The sequence below is a fragment of the Nelumbo lutea genome, chromosome 4 (genome assembly GCF_056320005.1).
Source record: "Nelumbo lutea isolate HS-2025 chromosome 4, American lotus-T2T, whole genome shotgun sequence".
Classification (NCBI taxonomy): Eukaryota; Viridiplantae; Streptophyta; class Magnoliopsida; order Proteales; family Nelumbonaceae; genus Nelumbo; species Nelumbo lutea.
This window is the reverse complement of record NC_142687.1, coordinates 94409974-94431533: the sequence shown is the minus strand read 5'-3', so window position 1 is coordinate 94431533 and position 21560 is coordinate 94409974. Positions and strand designations below refer to the sequence as shown.

At 41.6% G+C, this 21560-nt stretch overlaps 1 protein-coding gene across 2 annotated transcripts; it reads right to left on the bottom strand.

Moving 5' to 3' along the window:
- Positions 1-228: 228 nt before the first annotated feature.
- LOC148861930 (FAM10 family protein At4g22670-like) lies at positions 229-21027 on the bottom strand. 2 transcript variants are annotated; one of them, XM_088982930.1, is made up of 12 exons: positions 20692-21027; positions 20540-20603; positions 20206-20379; positions 20028-20115; positions 19843-19923; positions 19673-19737; positions 19260-19400; positions 19057-19173; positions 18782-18973; positions 18176-18233; positions 872-987; positions 229-655 (listed from the first exon to the last, which is right to left on the bottom strand). In XM_088982930.1, exons 1-11 carry the CDS (start codon positions 20799-20801, stop codon positions 890-892), a joined length of 1188 nt encoding a protein of 395 aa, XP_088839056.1. In that variant the 5' UTR covers positions 20802-21027; the 3' UTR covers positions 229-655; positions 872-889. The 2 variants fall into 2 exon arrangements, with proteins under 2 accessions (XP_088839056.1, XP_088839057.1); XM_088982931.1 differs by having other exon boundaries at positions 20540-20577; positions 20692-20972.
- Positions 21028-21560: the final 533 nt, after the last annotated feature.

Here is a 21560-nt window from a genome sequence, read left to right as displayed (position 1 = left end):
GTGATTGTTGTGAGACCCCAACAAATCGAACCATAAATACCCCTAGTTTTATCCATTTCAGACCCCCTTCCTCTTAAAACACCACTATCTACATGTAGCAGCACTCTATTACTTGTATCGAAATGAGAGTAAAACCAATAATTAAAGTATCGGTATCAAGTATCATATCAGATAACTTGGATTCAAATATGGATACGGATATGAATACACTTTAAAAACACATGAATATGGACAAAAAATATGGAAACACTTGGCTACACTAGGGAAACACATGCAAATTTCATAAATACATCAATAACACCAAATTTATGATCAAATAAGGAGGATGTCTCTTGCCTTGTCTTCTTGAGTTCTTTTTCTAAGGGAAGGAATGTACTTCCGGTATTCCCTGATCCTTTTCCCCCAAAACACAAAGAGCTAAACCAGTACAAAGAGCAAGTAAAATGAAAGCAAAACTGGAATTCAAGGTCCTGCAAGGAGCATTCCTTTATCAAGTAAAATAAAGGGATTTTTGGACTGCAATCCCCCTCAGAAATGGGATTTGCCCCATAAACCGCATCCTACCCATGCATCCGGCATCAATCCACGTGCAGGATTCCAGTCCACCCCTAGAAATCCTAGCTCCAGCTAGGGGTGGACTGAATGGTAAAAACCCCTAAAATAAAACCACAAGAACAGATAGACACTTCAATCATTACATCAGAAATATATAAATATATTATTCAGTTATATGTCAAAATTGGGGTTCTGCTATTCTTAGATGAAAATAAGAAGGTTTTTTCCCAATCTATAACAAAAACATGTGAGATGGAGTTATGCACAGGATTATAATCAGGTGATGGCTCAAAGACCCCATGGCTATGGATATTACCTCACCCTCCAACATTGACTATTTGGGTCCTGCAAATCTGCTCATCATCTTTGCTATGATAGGAGCCACCTTGGGGTTTGCCTGGTGCTTTGCCAAATTAGCTGGGTTTTTCATCACTGTAAAACCATCAACATAAAAAGACAAAACTGTCATAATTACAAGATACAGAAGACGTCAAGATCCTTCAAAAGCATAAAAATAAATGTGAATTAGCCATTTATCTGTCCATGCACCAAAATGAGAGAATAAACTGTAATAAGCCCTGGACGGGAAAAAAACTTTTGTTTAGTTTGAATTAGAACCCAAGAGTTGTGCTAGAGGTTTATATTTCACTCTTTTATTCTGTTTCATTTTTCCTTATTTTTACTTTTATTACTTATCGATTTATTTATTTAATTTTTTATTCATTTATTTTGCAAAGGGAGTCGGGGGTCACTTGCACAGAGCTCTATAGTTAGAAGACTACAAGACACCTCCCTTAGTTGGAGAGTTGGGCATCTTCACTTTTTTCCATTTTTTATTATATTTTTCCCGAGTAGGATTCGGAACGCAACTGAATATTTATGATTATTGAACAACCCTATGTCAAATCCTTTGTACATCAGGCATCAACTAGATACATACTATAACAAGGGCTAAATAACAAGATATTACAATGAAAAAATAATAATAATCATTTGAAGTTACTTAAAAATGACAAGTTGTAACTTTCAGTGTTCTAAAAATGCAGTGCGCAAAAAAAAGTGCAAAGGCAATTTTTTGCACCAAAAGTGCAAGGTGCAAGGTGAGGCACGCACATTTCTGAAGCAAGGCACAAATTTTACAAAAATAAAAAATGTAAAAATTCAAAATAAATTTAAAAATATTAAAAATAGTATTAATTAATAAATCAAATCTTCATTTTAAAATAATTTTTTAAAAAGCCTATTAGCTCAAATTAAAATAGGGATTAAGAAGACCCTAACATTAACTTGTTTGGGCTTGGCCTTGGTTGGGAGTTAGGGGGCAGAGCCCCCAAAGCCCAGCTACTAGGCATTAACAAAAAATAAGAAAACAAGAAAACGAGAAAGCTAAATGTGCAAATTTCAAAAAGATGCATGCATGGGCTGAAGCACAAGGGCACACCAAGCGCACGCCTTTTGAACGTGCTGTGCTTGGGGCCTAGGCGAAGACAAACCTTTTGAGCAGTTTAAAGTTTCCTATTGTCAACCACACATTGTGAAATCTACCCTGATATTTATTTGTTTTTTCTTTAGAAAAGTACCCTGATGGAATGCCTGTGTAGCTACCATGTTCCTTCACATAAGTATATACCACCGAGTTTCATAGAAGGGTTTCTGCTGCATAATTTCCAAATAACTCTAATTTCATAAGCATAATGTGCAACAGGGTTATTTCTGGGATAAGGCTCAAAACACATTATATTGGCTCCAGGAAGGCTGGATGGCTTGCTCGTAAACATAGTTCGATACCATATACATTTATCATAGTCAGTCCCCCATTGTGTAATTCAATAATTCAATGGGGTATCTATGTGAGAAATGTGAGGCGGGAAATATTGACATTTCCATGTACACTCGTGCAACATAAGATTAGCGAAGAAATATAAGCCAGAAAAGTTAGAACATAAGTGTGGAAAAATATCTCCAATGCCATTAATGTTAGTGTGGGACTCATAAGGACCAACAATTATGACCCTACGTTGTGGTCATTGAGGGTCCCTCATAGTTAGGACTCCCATTCTGTTGAGTCAAGGATGACAGGCCTTAAAATCTCTCTCATCTCTCCTAGTTGTTCTCTAACTCCAATTTGAATTTTAAATTAGAGATATGGATAAGAGAAAATAGGGGAGTGATTGAAGTAAGGTGGGGAGGGGTGTGATTCTCTTTGATTAATGCTTGTGTAGGGCGGATAGGACCCCTCCCTTTTAATGTCTTGGAGTAGAGAAACCCCATTTATTCTACTACTATCATACTCACTCTTGAAAGAAGAAAGAAAGAAAACTGTCCAGAGAGGGAGACTAAATTCTAGCTATCTAATCAAATACTAGAGAAAGAAAATTAATAATTCAGAGATAAAGAGGAGAATTGAACAAGTCTTGAGTGAGATTTCATGATAGAAATTTAAAGCTAAGGAGGACCAATCAAGGTTGTTGGTCGATCCATTCTAAGTATATTTGGTAAAGAATAAAGGTACAAATCAATCAATGGCAATGGCTGTTATAGGTGTATGATTAGAAAAATAATCATTTTATTGGATTTTGTAAATGAGCTGGCATTCAATCAACCCAATAATGGTATCGAAGAAAGTACTAGCAGGCCATTTCTTGGATAATGATTGGATTGAACAGAAAGAGATTTCCTTTTTATATTCATTATCGGTTTGAGTGTATCATTAGTTCTATTTTTAATAGAGATTAATGGTTTGGTGATGTCTATTCCAAAACAATGCCTGATTTGGAGATGTATTTACAAGTGATTGTTTCTCTGTATTGTTCTTGATTTGATGTTAATTAATTTGTTTATTCTATTCACTATTTCTAGATGTCAAAATTTCTTAGGCATCTTTGATGTAGGAGGCTATGTTGAGGATAGACAAAGTCCATTAATATAAAGTTTTATTTATGCATTTTTTATTTATTTAGATCGGAAATGATACATCCATAGGATTTCAGATTTATTATTCCATTTGCTTTCAACCAATGCTTTCTTTTGAATCATTAGATTTTTTTTTTCTTTTAAACTTTGCATACCATTGGCTGAATGGCATGCTACGATCCAATTAGTAAGCTCATTTGAGGCCACAAGTAGCGAATGTATAGGGCTAGCCGAATTGCTAGAACAATTTGGTGGGCCCATTGATGTTTTAATGCATAGCTTTTGGGCTGAAATGGGTGTTACAGCCCTTTGCAACTTCTCTTACAAATGGTTTTGGGGCTACAGTTCATATAATAATAGCAGAAAAATTAAGGAAATTTGTTCACAGGGGTGTGGTTTCTAGTGTAGTTTTTCTAATAAGTTCAAGGATGCTTGAACTACAAAATTGATTGATTTACATACATCACTGATAACAGCACAGCTAGGCCCATTACCACTGATCGGACCAGCAGTATGATACCCATACAGCCTTATCCGAAGACCTACGTGAGGGAACCACGTCAGCCAGTTGGTTACAAATGAAAGCATACCCCATGTGATGTAATGGGCTATAAATAACAGAATAGCAATTAAGGGGATTACCTTTTTGAGCACCAAAAACCATCTTCTTTTGTCTTTTCTTCTGTAGGAGGTCAGAAGAAGCTCTTGAGGTAGGCAGAACCCTACCAAGTGGTATCAGAGCCCAATCTTGGGTTGACACCACGGTGGGGACGAGAGCGTCCGTGAGTGATGATCGTATTGAGAAACTGGGAGATATATCACTGAGATCAAGGTGGCTCTACCAGCGGTCTTAGCTAGGGGTGTCCATAAGAAACCAAAAAACCGATCCGAACCGAAGAAACCAATCCGAAAAATCTCGTTAACCGAAACAGTTGATTCGGTTTCGGTTTGGTTTTTTAAAAAAACGGAAGGATCAGTTCAGTTTTCAGCTAACCTATCAAAAAACCAGCGATTAACCGAACCGAACGATTTTTATACATTATATATTTTTTATATTTCCCCGCCCTAGTGGCCCAGCCCAGCCCAGCCCAGCCCAGCCCAGCCCAACCCCCAACGCCCCTCTAACCCTCTCTCTCGGCCCAAGCCCAAAAAAATGATTTTTGTTCATTCATTCAAACCCCAAAACAAAACCCCTCTTTCTTTTTCTTCTTGTTTGAACAAAAGCCACTCACCAAAAACCCTAGCAAGTCGTCGTTTCTCTTCCATCATCTCTTCTTTCTTCTCCACCGTCGTCGTCGTCGCCATCACCATCATCCGGTTCGCCGGTTTTCTATTTCTCCCCCGTCGTTGTCACCTGTGGGTTGTGGCCTCTTTTAGTCTTCTTTCTTCTCCTCAGACAATCACAAAACCAAACCATTTCTCCTCTCTAGTCGTCGTCACCATCACCCGTCACCGGTTCTATCTATTCTTCGTCGTCGTCGTCACCAATTCTACTTCGATAGTGTGAGACTTGCATGTAAATGATTTTTTTAGTTAAAATAGTTAAATAATTGATATAAAATTTGTTTAAAATATGAATGTCTCGTGTCTGAAACTCTGAATGCCGAATGATACCATTGAAAGGTTCCTTCTTTTGGTTAAACATTTTTTTAATAAAAATTAAAAAATTAAAAAAAAAAACAAAAACAAAAGACCGGTTAACCGATTACCCACTTGTTTCGGTTCAATTTCGGTTTGAACTGATGCGAAAACCGATGGTACCAGTTTGGATTGTAAAATATGCCCACGGTTCTGTTAACTGAACCGAGGGGACACCACTAGTATTGGCCAAGCTGGACAAGGCGACTATGAGCGAGAACACAGAAGGTGAAGGAGAAGGTAGCAGCCAACCCAGCAAGCGATCTGGAGGAAATGGAGTGTTGCGGCAGACCAAAATCACCTTCCCAAACTTTTCAAGTGAGGACCCTATACCGTGGATTTATAGGGCTGAGAGGTACTTCGAGTATCGTGGAAGGAGAAGCAATTCTCTAGTTCCAGTGGTTTTGCCGGTCACATCCCCAAGTGACCTAAGCAGATTTCACCGATGCTCTGTGTGCGATTTGGACCCATTGGATTCGAAAACTATGATGAACAACTTTGTAAGTTAAGACAAACTGGTACAATAAGAGAACATGTGGAATTTGAGCGTTTATCCTCAAGGTACAGGGGTGGCCAGAAAATGCCCTGTTGGGCAGTTTTATTGGAAGGTTGAGGGAGGATGTTCTAGTGGAGGTGAAACCCATGCAACCTCCAACAGTCATGGTTGTTGTAGGCCTGGCCAGGCTTTACAAAGAAACATTCGACAGACTCTGAAGACCACTAAGGCGACCTCAAGGACCCCTTTTAAAGACACCTATGATGGGGTGTGGCCCTGAAGACAGAAGCGGCCCAAACCCAATCATTACCGGGCCCACTAAACTACAGAACCAAGGCTTCAAGCCCAACGTCCCATACAAAAGGATGACATGGGCTGAGATGCAGGCTCGTAGGAACAAGGGCCTATGTTACAACTATGACGAATGGTTCGGCCCAGGTCACCAATGTAAGGCCCAACAAGCTTTCTTGCTATAGACAGATGGACTAGAAGAGGGAGAGCAAGGTGTGGAGGGTCTTGGAGAAGACAACCCAACTAGCCTTGATATGATATTCGGGCTTGGCCTGCCCAAGAATTCCTTACAGGCCCTCACCAAACTCGTGTCACCCCTTGTCATGGGTAGATTGAAGGGTTGGGAGGTATCTATTTTGGTGGATAGTGGGAGTACCATGAATTTCATTTCTAATGACTTGGCCATCCAGATGGGGGTGACCATTAAACCTACCTCTAAATTCAATGTCCAAGTTGCCAACGGAAGTCAGATACCGTGTGAAGGGGTCTGTAAAGACATGGAGGTAATCATCCATGGGGAGGTCTTTTGTGTTGATCTGTACACATTGGCTTTCAGTGGGGCCGACATCGTGCTTGGGGTACAATGGTTGCAACAATTGGGCCGGGTTGTTTGTGATTGGTCCAAACTGACCATGGAATTTCAAAGGGGAGACGAACCATAACTCTAAGCGGCTCTAGGATGTTGGTTCCACAACGCTACCCTCGGCTCTATAATCAAAACCAATTGGGACCTAAACCGGCCCACCTTAGGGGACTGCACTCTAGGCCCACATCTGAAGCCCACATTCAATGAAGGTAGGATGGGCAGCCCAAATCCACGGCTGCAAGCAGTATTGGCCAAGTACCCCGACGTCTTCCGAGAACCACAAGGGCTCCCTCAAGAGAGAGTTCATGGCCATCGGATTCCCATTGTATTGGGGGCAGCACCAGCAAATGTACGGCTCTACCGGTACCCATACTATCAGCGCCAAGAAATCGAGCACTTAGTCCAAGACCTACAAAAGGGCTTCATAAAACCCAGCAACAGCCCATATTCCTCCACAGTTATACTAGTGAAGGACGGTTCTTGGCGGTTTTGTGCGGATTGTCGGGCATTGAATTCCATTACCGTTAAGGACTGGTTCCCAATTCCCTTGATCGACGAGCTACTAGACAAACTATGGAAGGTTTGGGTTTTCTCAAAATTGGATTTCAGGTCCGGGTATCATCAGATCCGAGTCCACAATGACGATGTGCATAAGACGGATTTCAGGACTCACGATGGCCACTACAAGTTCTTAGTCATGTCGTTTGGTTTGTCCAATGCACTGTCAGCTTTCCAATCACTCATGAATGACATTCAGGCCCTATCTTCGTAAGTTCATTTTAGTATTTTTTATGACATTCTTATCTATAGCTCTGATCGGGAGTAGCATCTTCTACATTTGAAGCTAACCCTAGATGTGCCAAGGCAAAATCAACTTTCGGCCAAGCCCTCCAAATGTGTTTTTGGGCAAGGTCGAGTACATTATCTTAGTCATGTGGTGGAGGAAGGGGAGGCAAAGCCTGATCCCGAGAAGGTAGCTAGTATAAGGCATTGGGCCAGGCCCACTTTAGTTAGGCAGCTGCAGGCCTTCCTAGGCCTAACCGGGTATTACAGAAGATCTATCAGGAACTATGGGCTGATAGCAGCACCAATGACCCAACTCCTCCAGAAGGAAGCCTTCTACTGGACGGGGGAGGCCCAACAAGCCTTCAGCTCCTTGAAGAGAGCAGTCTCCACTCCGCCGACATTGGTCCTACCAGATTTTGAGCAGCCTTTCGTAGTAAAATGCGACGCATCTGGCGCCGACATCAAAGCTGTTTTCAATAAAGTTCTCTCCCCTCACACCAAGGCCCAATCTACCTATGTTGAGGAACTGATGGTTGTCATTCTATCAGTCCTTAAATGGCACCACTACCTTCTGGGACAACACTTCATCATCAGAACCGATCAACAGAGCCTCAAATATCTGTTGGAGCAGCATCCCCTTACGGAAGAACAGCAAAAATGGGTGTCCAAGTTGCTGGAGTTTGATTATTTGATAGAATACAAAACTGGAGCTTCTAATCGGGTAGCAGATGTATTCATCAAAAAAAATCGGGTAGCAGATACCCTGTCAATACAAAATGAAATTACAGTTGATGGCAGAATCTAGACCCGTGTACCCACTATTGGAGGTACTCAAACAGGAGATATTAAACAACAAAGAGCTGGCGGCTATCAAAAGAAGGTGGGCCAAGGACCCAACCAGAACACCGGGCTACATCATGAGGGACTCCCTCTTGTACTATAAGGGAAGACTGGTCCTACCTTCATCGTCCTCACACATAACGGAGCTTCTACAGTTGTTTCATTCCTCCATTGAAGGCGGTCACTCAGGAGTACTAAGGACTTATTGATGCATTGCAGCACACTATTATTGGAGGGGAATTAGGAAGCATGTGAAGGCCTTTATGGCCGACTTCCCAACCTGTCAACAGCAGAAATATGATACTCAACAACCAGCTGGGCTCCTTCAACCCCTTAAGATACCAAATCAGGTCTGGGATGATGTCACCGTGGATTTCATCACCGGTTTACCACCCTCTCAAGGCAAGACAGTGATCATGGTGGTAGTAGACAGACTTGGCAAATATGCCCACTTTTCAGCCTTGTCACATCCATTCACAACAGCACAGGTAGAAGATCTGTTCATGAGATACATCACAAAACTACATGGAACACCAGCCTCCATCGTCTCTGACCGGGATCCTCTATTTATGGGAAGATTTTGGCAGGAGTACTTTACAATCCAAGGGAAACACCTAGCTCATCCGACGAGCTATCACTCCCAGTCCGATGGGCAGACAAAGGTAGTTAACAGATGCATGGAGACCTACTTGAGGTGCTTAGCAGAGCAGAGGCCAAAACAGTGGTTGAAGTGGTTATCTTGGGCAGAACTATGGTATAACTCCACCTTCCATGTGACTACCGGTATGACACCTTTCAAGGCCGTGTATGGGAGAGACCCCCCCCAAACCATTCTCCCCTGCGAGACAGGCTCCACGACTGTAGCTGCAGTAGACGAATACCTCACCAGCCAAGACTTAATCTTGCAGGAGCTTAAGAACAATTTGCAGTGGGCTCAGCAGGTAATGAAGGATACATATGACCACAAGCACCATCCCTTGGAATTTCAGCCTAATGACATGGTTTACTTGAAGCTTCAACCCTAACGACAAACCTCGGTAGCCAAGCAAGAGTTGATGTAAGAGTTGATGGCAGTTTCATGACAGTCTGGTTAGCCTCCTCCATAGAAGCTGCATTGTGGAGAGAGGCAAAGGTAGAAGATCAAGTCTTACATGGAAGCAAGGGATTGGATGGTCAACCAAGAAGTGGAAGTGTCACAAAAATGGACAGGCAGGGCCTGATTACTTCAAAAGCATGGGAGAAGTTGGAAAGTCGAACGTATTCAGCAAGGAAAAGGTCTGGAATTTGAAAGGCCATTTGCCCAAGTAGCCTTAGATGGTGCCAAAATTAATTCAAACTCAGTGGGCCAGGTACAACAAGGAATAGGGGGTATTGTAAATCCATGGGCCATCTTTTGGGGGGATATGAGACATCGGGTCAGGCTGAAGGGTGGGTACCCAAAATCGGACACATGCAAACCCAATGTCACTCAGTTGGGCTGCATAAACCAAATGGGCCACCAACTCTAAATCCAGGTTAGCTTAGAAAGGAGGGAGTGCCAAATGGGCTTTTTGTTGTGGGCCCATGTAGAACAATTTCAAAGAGACGTTACTTCAGGTAAAAAAAAAAAAGCTAATAGATGGGAGAGATCGTCTATCTTCTTCCCCATCAAGTCTCCCTTGACTGGTGACATTTCAGTCCTCTAACGCTCAAGCTCGGAGCTCTTTGTAATGGATTCCCGCCAAGAAACTGAATTGCATCTCGCCGGAAAGACGTAATCTAAGGAGTACAGGGCGTAGCGATTTGGAAACCATCACGGACTCGTTCTCAGATGAAGAGGAAATTAGTGACACCAACACTGAAGACATTGTAAGCCTTGAAAGTGTTGACCTGAATCTTTCGATGGAATTTTTCACTGAAGAAAGCTTTGGTAATTGGTACAGAGATTCTTTTATCTAAGGAGGGGGCAAGTGAAATAAGGGGAGATAGGGGAATTTCTACAGAAATTCATGATTGTTTGGCAGTGGCTGCGGATGTAGTTCAGGGGACACCTCAACCCACAATGAAATCTATTTCAGTAGCTCAGCTAGCGCAGGATTTGTGTATGGAAAGGCAAATCCAAACTAGGAAGCTCTACTTTCGGTGGTATTCAATAGCGTGTTTATGTCGTGGACGGGACCAAAATAAGTGGTGTTCTGACGGTTGTGGACGGTCCCCGTCCCAAATAACTTGTGGACAGGGACCATACCACATCAATTTCTTGTCAACGCTTAGTTTTCTTGGATGGTCCCTATCCACCCGTGCACAAAAAAGATCATGTGATATTATACATCACATTACACATAGAGGCTATATTTCTTCTCCTCCTTTGTTGCTAACAAAGCAAAGACCCATTGCTGACCAATGGAACCTATAATTTGATGATATATCTTTTAATTCTTTTAGCACAAGTCCTCTTCACCACCTTACTGTTTGTGTATTTTGGTGGATTTGTGTATGGAAAGGCAAATCCAAACTAGAAGCTCTACTTTCGGTGGTATTCAATAGCGTGTTTATGTCGTGGACGGGACCAAAATAAGGGGTGTTCTGACGATTGTGGACAGGGACCGTACCACATCAATTTCTTGTCAACGCTTAGTTTTCTTGGATAATCCCCATCCACCCGTGCACAAAAAAGACCATGTGATATTATACATCACATTACACCTAGAGGCTATATTTCTTCTCCTCCTTTGTTGCTAACAAAGCAAAGACCCATTGCTGACCAATGGAACCTATAATTTGATGATATATCTTTTAATTCTTTTAGCACAAGTCCTCTTCACCACCTTACTGTTTGTGTATTTTGCATCTTTGCCAACTATTTTTGTGTATTATTTGCGAGTCCCGTCCAATGTCGGCCTCGGCCTCAGCCCAACAGGCTCCCTCGGCATGGCAAGAGACCTCAGTACCTTGGCTACATTGAGGTGTCAACATTAACAAGGCTTAATGGACCTCAAACATGAGTAGACACCCCGGCCGCATGCAAAAACTAAGCCTAACTAATTAGCGCACCTAAGCATTACCATACAACACTTGGCAAAAAACAATACTTTCATTAAAAAGTTGAGCTTTACATTTGTACTCAAAAATGGGCACCTCAACCCTTAAAACAAGGAAGAGAAAAGTTGTATCATTAAATGGGCATGCAGGTCCAACCACCAACAACTTCGTAAAAGAAGTTTTTAAGACTAAGCCTCCCCAATCTACCCCTCAGTCTCAGCCATTGTGGCCTCCTACCCATCGATCTAAGGGAGAGAGCCACCATCTTGGACTCGTATTCGAGCATTGGCCTCAATGTTGCCCACCACTTCGGTTGTCTTCTAGGCTTCGTCCTCCTTGGAGAGATGGTGAAAGGGTCCATCTTGTCGACATCAAAGTCTAAAACGACTTTCAGCTTGGACCTTGTAATCCTTGAACCCCTCCAGGTAAGACAAACTGTCGAAGTTGGCTAGGTCCTTTTTGTACTACGGTAAAGCCTTGTATTCCTTGATAGTCTTAGCAAACACCTCCTCAAGCTTCCTTTCCATGGATCAAATGGTTGCCTTTAGCTCCTTAATAAGATCCTTCATGGCAGCATTGGCCACAGCTTTCTTACGATGCTCCTCGACATCCCACGCTTTCTCCTCTGCATCCTGCACTTTGGCCTCGGCCTCTTCTCATGTTGCATGCATCTGCGCCTAGGCCTCAGCAAACTCACACTTGAACTGCTTCTCCATGTTGGCCCATGCCTACTTCAACGTTTGAGTCTGGAGTCTTTGGACCTCTATCTTATCACAAAGGTCCACAGAGATTGAAGCCATTTGCAACACAAGAAAGTTAAAACTACAGGTCGCACCAAAGGCAATAACCAACGCACAAAAGTACGATGCTCACCTTGGCCACCTTGTCTAGTAACATCTCCCGAACAATAGGAAGTGGCTCCTGGGTCCACAACTGTCAATCACCAAGAAGGACGATCCCCATAGTCAACTAGCGACCAACGCCCTCTTTTGACAAGTTGTCACCTTCCTCACATTCCAAGTGGGACGATAGATGCCCCGACAGGTCAACGACTCCTAGTCTTGAGGCAACTCGGTCAACATGCGATGCAGCGTGAGCTAGTGGCTAGGGGTGGTAGAAGGCTCTTCGCATGCTTGTTGTCCTTTACCCCCTCAACGGGCCGCTTCTGTGTAATGGCCCTCTTTTGAGCAGCCTTGGCCTCTACCTTCTTCCTTGCAGCCTTGTCTTCAACATGTCTTCTATGTGTACCTTCAGCCACGGCCTCTTTCTTTGCAGCTCTCACCTTCTCGACAGCTTGCTACACAAGCATCATCTTCTAGGACATGCCCATCTCTACACAAAGAGAACACTCAATAAAAGTAAAAGCCAAACTCCACATGGCACAAACAATGGGGTTGTCCTTATCAAGGGGGGCAGGATTAAGGCTAGCCGCTAGACTTCACCAAGGCCTCCTCCTTCATCAAGGGCCTGGCATGGATCATGCCACCCAACCAAAACCGATTCAACAACACCTTCATCTCATCATTGTAAAGTGGTGTTATCCTCTCAACCACTGCATTAGGGTTTCCCCAACTGAATCTAAAGGACCATCCCTCAGGACACCTCATGAAAAAGAACTTTCTCTTCCAATTGTGTACAACAATGGGTTATCCACCACTTTACCCAGTCGGCCCTAAAGAAGGACCATCCCTCAGGACACCTCGCCCTCGTGGTGCTTCCTCAATTCAAATAGGTTCCTAAAAAGGTTCACCGTTATCAAAACCCCTTGGTTGTGGGCCACAACAAGGACAGCAATGATGATGACCCAAACGGCATTGGGGGCAAGCTAGCTAAGAGAAATCCTATAGTGATTCAAAAGGCCAGGGATGAGGAGATGCAACGAAAAGCGGAGTCCAAACTGCAGGTAGTGCTCACGGATGGTGGATGCACACATCACCCTCCTTGCACAACCATGGCATGTCGCCAATCAAAGGTACTACCCCTATAGTACTTAGGTAATAAAGTACATCTAGGCAAGTTTCAAGATATCTTCTCGACCGAGAACACTATCTAAATCAAAATGCATGGGACACATAGACCTCACATCTTGTCCTTCATCACCCTATTCTTCCTCAAGCTCCTCCTCAACCTCTCTTTTTTCTCCTTCACCAGCCAAGTACACCACCAAAGCATCACCTGAAGCCTCACCTCTCAAAGACACCCTTGTGGGTCCACCAAGGGCATCACCCCTCGACCTTGTTGACCCAATGCTCTCGTCTACAGAAGACTCACTCCCTTGGCCATAAGCCTCATGCTCGGAATCAAAAGTGGACATGACGAGGGATGACATCTTACCTAAGTGAGAAGAAGCGATGACTTGAAAGGAATGAACGAGAATAGAACCCTAGTCAAGGTGGTCTGAAAGCTCCAAAGCAACAACACAATCACCAAATGGTGAGCTTCCCCCCTCCTCTCCTCTCTTAAAGAAAAGCAAACAGTCCAGATCTTCTCCATCTAATGGTCACCAACGTATCGCCTCAATTGCCTACACCAACAATCATCACATGGCACCAACCTTGGAATACTAAACGATGCCAAGAGGCTTGGTCCCTGTTCGCCCATACACACTGGACCAGGCCCCGCTAAACCGATGCATCCGCCTATCCCGGGTCGCAACCGTTGCCAACAGATAAATGCGCCTCCTGAACAACACCCTTTGCCGATGATCAAAGACTTAGAAAATTGCCAGGCTTCCTTCTACTCCCATCGACTCACGTCAAGGCCTATGCATCTAAACCAAACCTCGGCCTCGGCCTCAACTTCGACCTCGATAGTGGGGGGCAAGTGATATGGGTATAATTGACCACTCCATCAGATGATGACACGTGGCATACCCCAAGGGTAATCTCATCAACTCAACCTCAACTAAGGGCAATATTGTAACTTTCAGCGGTCATTACTACGACAACATTTACTATAGGCATTATGATCTCGGTCAATTTCTCTCCTTGCACATTAATGATGGAGTAACGTTCAACTGCTAGGATCTCACCCCAGTAACAGTCGCATTCATCACCTTGATTCACAGGACTGTTACATCTAGCTCGCTACTAGGCTCCTAGGCAACCCTAACTATAAAAAGGGCGCCATAGCCAAAGGTATACTCTCTTAAGCACACTTAAGCTCTCAACTCTCTTGCTTATTGTAACATCGGCTATCCTACAGCCCTCGGCTAACTTGACCGACGAAATCCTCGCCCGTGGGACCACATCCCGAGGCCTTTGACGTCTTTTGACTCTTGCAAACGGAACCCTCAGCTACGTTACCTTGGAAGTGACCAAGCTGCCCCCAACTCCATATTTGTCAACAACAACGGGTTAAAGATGGAAGGAGTAGATTGGCCAAGACTAAGTGAGGAAAATATGAATTGGCTGGAAAGGAATTTTGAGGAAGAGGAGATTAGACAAACGGTTCTCAATGGATAGATCCAAAGCTCTATGGTCTTAGCATGGCTTTTTATTAAGATTGTTGGGATGTAATGAAAGAAGATCTACTTAAAGAATTTAAGGAATTTGTAAATAAGTACATAGTCAGCCCTAGAATCAATGTCGCCTTCTTGGATTTAATCCCTAAGAAGGTAGATGTGAACCACCCTAAAGATTTTAGGCCCATTAGCTTGGTGACTAGTATCTACAAAATCATGGCTAAGGTTTTGGATTTTAAGTTGAGAAAAGGTTGGCCCTCCCTTATTAGTTAAGCCCAAGGAGCCTTTGTGCAAGGGAGACAAATAACTAATCAAATATTGATAGCTAATGAATGTGTGGAGAAAATTAGGAGGTTTGGCCAATCGGGTTTTGTTTGTATGTTGGATTTAGAAAAGGTTTATGATTTGGTGGATTGGATTTTCCTAACAGATGTATTCAAGAATTGTGGTTTTGGAGAAGAATGGTGCAACTAGGTGAAGGGTTGCATTAATTCTTGTCATTTTTCAATGTTGGTTCAACGGTGTGGTTAGGGATTTCTTTCTAGGTTGTAGAGGCCTAAGGCAATGTGACCCTCTCTCACCCTTTCTATTCACCCTTGTAGGTGATGTTTTTAGTAGGTTACTCACAAAGGTTGATAGGGAGGATGTAATAAAGGGTTGGAGAATAGGTAAGAATAGAGTTCCAATAACCCACCTCCAACTTGCTAATGACATTATAATTTTCTGTGAAGGGAGCAATCTAAGGAAAGTGAGGAATCTAAAGGCTTGATAAAAACACTTTGAGAATGTGTCAAATGTGAAGATAAATCTGGACGAGAGTTGTGTGGTGGGTATCAACATTGATGTTAGGGCTATTGATTCTATTGTAGAGTGCTTAGATTGTTCTAGCTCTTGCTAGCCACTATCTTACCTAGGTCTCCCTCTAGATGCTAACCCAAAGGAGAGTTGTTTTTGGACTCCAATCTTGGAAAAGTTTGAAAATAGGTTGGCAACTTGGAAAAATAATTCTCTCTCTTTAGGGAGTAGAGTAACCTTATTAAGAGCCATTTTATCTAATATGTTGGTGTATTACCTCTCAGTGCTTGAAATTCCTAGTAGAGAGGCCAAGAAGTTGGAGAGATTGATGAGGAACTTTCTATGGGAACTAGGGGCAAAGAAAAATGATAGTTTATTAAAGGTGGGAATTAGTGTGGAGCAAGGATGAAGGTAGCTTGGGATTGGGAAATTTAAATGTAAAGAATGTAGCTTTGTTGTTGCATTTACCAGGTATAATGCTTGTTCCAATAATTCTATTTTATTTTGGGATGACATTTGGGTGTGTAATTCAGCTCTCAAAGACCTCTTTCCCTCTCTTTAATCCACCTCCTTGTTTAAAAAGAAGGACGTTTCTCAATAACTCCCCTCTCCTGTCCTCCCTCTATCTCTAAGTTGGAACTTTGGGTTTCAGAGGGGTTTAAGGGACAATGAACTTGGGTGTGTTTTAGACCTTCTATGTCTTCTGGGTGATGTCCGTCTGGACACTACTCAATTGGATAGGATTATCTGGATCCCCCATTCAAAAGGCTCCATCTCTTGTGCTTCTTCTTCAAGTCCCTTTGTTCCCCTTCTAGTCAAAGGTTTTTTGGACTAGACATGTTACCCCTGAAATTATGGCATTTTGTTGGGAAGTGTTTCATGGAAAAATCAATACTTTGGATTGTTTGAAAAATAAAAGGAATTGGAATCTGCTCCTCACAGAGGCACTCGCACCGACCTCACATCAAATCCCACCGTGTATTGGAAACAGCTCTAGTACGGTAGATGTTCCTGATGTGCAGATGGTACATGATGTGAGGTCGGTATGAGGAAAGCCTCTGTGAGGAGCAAATCCATACTCAAATAAAAGACCATTCATGGGTTTGTCTAATTGAGTTTTTGCCTTGTTTGGGTGCAGGTGGAACTTACCTATAAATATTTGTCTACTGTTTGAACCTTTTTTCTTTGTGTGGACCACTAAAAGGGGGTGGAGCATGTGGAAATGCATTAGAGCACCTACTCTATGGACAATTTGAGAAGAGAGGAATACAAGAATTTTTCAAGAAAAACAAGGAACCTCCTAAATGTCAAGGATTGCATTTTGACAAGAACAATACTTTGGTTTAGAGCTATGGACTCCTTCCAACCCTTTTCCTTTGATGACCTTTGGAAGAGCTGGTCAGCTATAGCATCTTTCTCTTCCAAGAAAGAGTCTTTGTAGATTGGGTTATCCTCTTAAAGGAAGTGTAAAGATGAGCTTTGATGGAAACAGTCAAGGCAACCTAGGACCCCCTAGAATAGGAGGGGTCTTGAGAGATAAGGACTGTAACACCTTAGCTCTATTCTCTGGCCCAGTGGGTTTGGGAGACACTCTAATATGGCTGAATTGTTAGTGGCCCTACAAGGTATTCAAATTGCACATCAACTTGGTGTGGAAAATCTAATACTTGAAAGAGATTCTAAAATTGCTGTAGGGTGGCAGGTAGATTCAAACTCAGTGGTTTGGTGCTACGGGGACTTTCTAAAGAATGCTAAGTGGCTAACTAGAAACATGAATATTAGCCTACACTCGGTATGAAGGTCAGAAAATGCTTTGGCTAATTGTCTTTCCAAACAAGGGGTTAATAGGGAAAGTTTATACTGGGCTGCTTTGTAATCTTTTCACAACTTTTTTCCGTAATTTTCTTTCAAGAAGAGGTTGTACTTCGTGCCTCTCCTTGGGATGCCTGTAATAGCTCTCATTTCTTAATTAATAAAATCACAATTCAATTAAAAAATACATATTTCCCAGAAAAAGAGAAGATCATTTACGAAAATCTATAATCACCGAAAAAAGAGAAGCATTTACGAAAATCTATATGGTACATGCAAATATAATGTATATGCAATACAGAGTTCCAGATCATATCCAATCTTTGAAATTCCACTAACCAAGATATTTATCCAATCATGAAACACTCAAAGTCTTAACATAAGAAACAAGTAAAATATATTTCTTATATTCTTTTTGATGAATGATAGCAAACATTCCATGATCTTACAGAAAAATCAAATATGAACATTGTTGTCAATTCCAGGTGCAAACCGTTATTTTCTGAAAAGTCCAGGTCTCCAATAACTGTTTTGTGTTTTCCAACCCTACACTACTTTACCTTTTTCTCACAGAAAAAAAAAGCTTAAGACCCTTTGCAAAAATGGCATAGTGTGAACAAGAAGATCACAAACCCCTCAAGGCAAGTAGCGTAATTTTGAAAATAAATAACCACTTGAAGTTTCAGAGGACTTTGGGAATTTTAAGACTGTTTATTTTCTAGATCATCAAGAAAAATTATTTTTTAATTCCTTTTTTGTTATATAGAAGTTTGTACCTCTTTCTTTTCTTTGCACACTTTATATTTTGAGTAAATATCCATCCTTTAATATAATTCTTCCATTTATTAGTAATAAAGGATATAATAACCACTTAAAAATCTAAATCAGAAAAGGACAAGATGAGGAATGAGTGGGAGAAGTCAAAAAGGAAAAAAAAAAAAAAGAAAGAAAGAAAAATCTGGGGGCAAAAGAAGAATACCATCTTGAAGAGCAGCCATGACTTCTGGATCCTTAAATGCTGCCATCAATTCTGGATCCTGCTTCAAAAAGAAAATAAAAAGAAAAAAAAATCATCAATAAAATCCCAACCAAGTGCATACAAGACTCCCAGATACAAAGAGGAAATGGAAAGACCAGCATATGACATCAGAATGCAACAGTGTGTAATAATATCCAAGACAGAATACAAAACAACATCCAAATGCCAACATGCACACCTTTTATACCTTGATAAATTTAATGAGGCTTTTAACATGTACACCTTCTATAATTTGAAAAGCATCGAAGAATCTATTAATAAGCAGCAGCAGCAGCAGAAGACATAAATACAGAACTCTCACGCAAAGATTCATAATGATGGCAGGCTGGCAGTGCCATAACAAACCAAAAACAAGCATAAACAAAATCAAAGAACATATGTTATTGGTTTACTACTGCAAAGATTTCTTCACCAGCAAAGCTAAGGAACATGCTAGGGACCATAATACTAAAACCAGAGCAAGTGGCAGGGCATCACAATACCAATAACCAAAAGCATACCCAAGCTTGAGGAATCAGTATATACTCATCAGAACAAGACACTTACATTTAAGATTTGGCTCATATCAATATTTCCAGGCATCCCACCTGGAGTACTTCCTGGGAAACCTCCGGGCATTCCACCTGGAAAACCCCCTGGCATACCCCCAGGGAAACCTCCAGGGAACCCGCCTGGCATGCCTCCCGGCTTTCTACTTGAAGATGACTGTTCCTGCTGTTTGGCCTTCTCATATGCAGCCTACAGTAGAGTTTCACAAAATTATCAAATGAAATGCCAACAAACAATAGACTTCTTCAATAGATGAATATAACAGCAATTACCTGAGCTTCAGCCTTACGGCGTTGTCTCTCACGCTCAATCTTCTTCTCTTCTCTCTCTTTGCGCAAACGCTCATACTTCCTGTGGTGTTCTTCAATTTTGTGTGCATTGGGTTCAACCTGTAATCAAATCAAGTAAATCTTAGGTTCAAACACATTCTTATAGATGAACAAAAAGCAAGCAACAATGGAAAAAGAAACACGACCTTCTTAAGAACCGCATTAATCTCCTCATCGTAATCTAATTTTGATGCTAGGTGAAGATCCTTAGCAGCCTCCTCCCACTGGCCAAGCATCGACCGGGCAATGCCACGAGACTTGTACCCTTTAGCAGAATCAGGATTGATCTGAAAGGACAATTACAAACTATATTACTATAAAAAAACGCAAGCATCAAAAATTGTAATCTGTAATAGGGATAAGTACTTGCATGGATGGTATGAAAACATGCCTGCACATTGGTCTATGTTCATACACATACTAGTTACATTAGATCCATGAGAAACATCACTCTAACGCCCACATTTTACATCTGTGCATTTCCAATCATGCATGCAAATTGCAAGTGCCAAGCTTTATGATCAGATTGAGACAATAAAATTAAGGACAACATAATTACCTCTAAAGCTGCATTGGCATCTCGAATTGCAGCATTAGGCTTCTTCATTTTAATATACACACTAGCTGCACAAACAACAAATAAGCAGGGGAAATCAAAGTAAATTAATTCACGTACACCAAATAAAAGTAATAATTAACGGTACAATAAAAGCCCAAAACCAGTCTTACCTCTGGTCGCATACATTATGGCAGATGTTGGGTTTAGTAAAATTGCCTCCGTGAGATGCTCAATTGCTTCCTCCAGCTTACCTGATTAACCAAATAAATAAATAAATAAATAAATAAAATAAAATAAAAGATACAACTATAAGATTTCGCAAAGAAGTTCATAAAATGTTTAAGTAAAAACATACCCTCTGAAATTGCTTCCATTGCTTGTGCCTTGGCTGCTTGAGAAGCATCACGGTTCTCTTCCGAGACCTCAATAGATGGGTCTCCCATCTATATAGGAAAAAAAAAAAAAAATCAACGGCGAAGAACTAGGCGGTTACACAAACACATGTTCAAAATGTCGATTTATTTGGGATTCACCTTCTGCGGAGGATCATTGTCAGGTTCTACAGTCTCTCCTTCAGGCTCGACATCCGATTCGACTAGTTCACTCTCGTATCCATCATCGTGTGCTGCAGTTGATCCCTGTGGTTGAGAGGTCTTGTCTCCCAAGTCTTCCATCTCCTCGTCACTCTCGTCCACCATCCTAGATTTCTGTGGCTCGATTATAAAATGAATAGTTACAAGAAATTCGATGAATTATATGAAAAAAAAACGGAGGGGGGAAGAAATTATAAGACAGAGTTCAAGCTTGTACTACTGCAGACACTCAAACCCCATTACAGAAAACGCTATAGGGAGAAAAAGAATGTACCGAGTCGCAGGTACAAGGTGACTCGCCATGTTTATAAGCTGACGGAGGAAGTTTAGCGCCGAGACTGAAATAAAAGTCAGATACAGAAATAGAAGTACTAAATATTTTTCTCCATTTAACCATCTCCAATTGATAGATGGATCAATTCTCACCTCTCGAGGTAATCTTTGAAGAAGGAAATAGAAGGATCGCTTAGAATAGAGGGATTGGACTTGCATTGTTCGATAAAGAGCTTCAACTGCTTGACCTTCGCGGCGTCCATGGCGTCTTCGAATATTCGATCAGGATTTTTCGCGCTAACGTTGTCTTCTGCGTTCACTTTCGTCTCTACAGACAACAAAATGGAAGTAAAAAAGAGGGAATGAGAAACCACCAGTCCACCACCTGCTTAAGCCCCTTCTAGTAGGTTCCAAGTGGATAAGCATGAAGCATTAACATTTCGCCCGCGGTTTTATTTATATCGCCGAATCCCGATTTCTGACGTTTTCGAATCTGGACAGGGAAACCAAATGAAATCTTAAAAAATTAGGTAGCTTTCTTAATAATTATAATCACCTTCTTCAACTTTTTAACAATTGCAAGAAAATCCTTCACGTCAGATGGCCTCTCATTACCCCATATCCCAACTGCAATTATAGAAAGAGTCCGACCTTCCTATCCATGACAATTCTACCCACATAAGATCACAGCCACACATGGAGAATATCTTATCTTCTTATATATTATTATGTATAGGGAGATGTTCCCAATGCGTGGAGGTAGAGTCCTTGCAGGTGGCATAGGTAGAGTTTTTATGGGTAGGAGATCCAAAATCTTGTAGAGGGGTTCAAAATTATCTTTAGAAACTTATGGAGTTGCCACCTTAGCATAGTTTATCTCCTTTTTTTTCCTCTCCTTTTTCTTAGAAAATTAACTATCCCCATTTTCTCTTAAATTATCTCTATCTAGAATTCCTATTTATCTTCTAATTATCTCTAATTCATATCTTTTCATCTAAATCTATCTAAAAAAAGTTTCAATA

What these genes read in the sequence shown, in the direction of transcription:
- LOC148861930 (XM_088982930.1), bottom strand. Translation starts at nt 20,801, where the DNA reads ATGGACGCCGCGAAGGTCAAGCAGTTGAAGCTCTTTATCGAACAATGC. An exon ending in CACCTTGTACCTGCGACTCG is followed by an intron (nt 20,380 to 20,539) that starts GTACATTCTTTT and finishes ATCGAGCCACAG; the next exon opens with AAATCTAGGATGGTGGACGA. An exon ending in CATAATGTATGCGACCAGAG is followed by an intron (nt 19,738 to 19,842) that starts GTAAGACTGGTT and finishes TTGTTTGTGCAG; the next exon opens with CTAGTGTGTATATTAAAATG.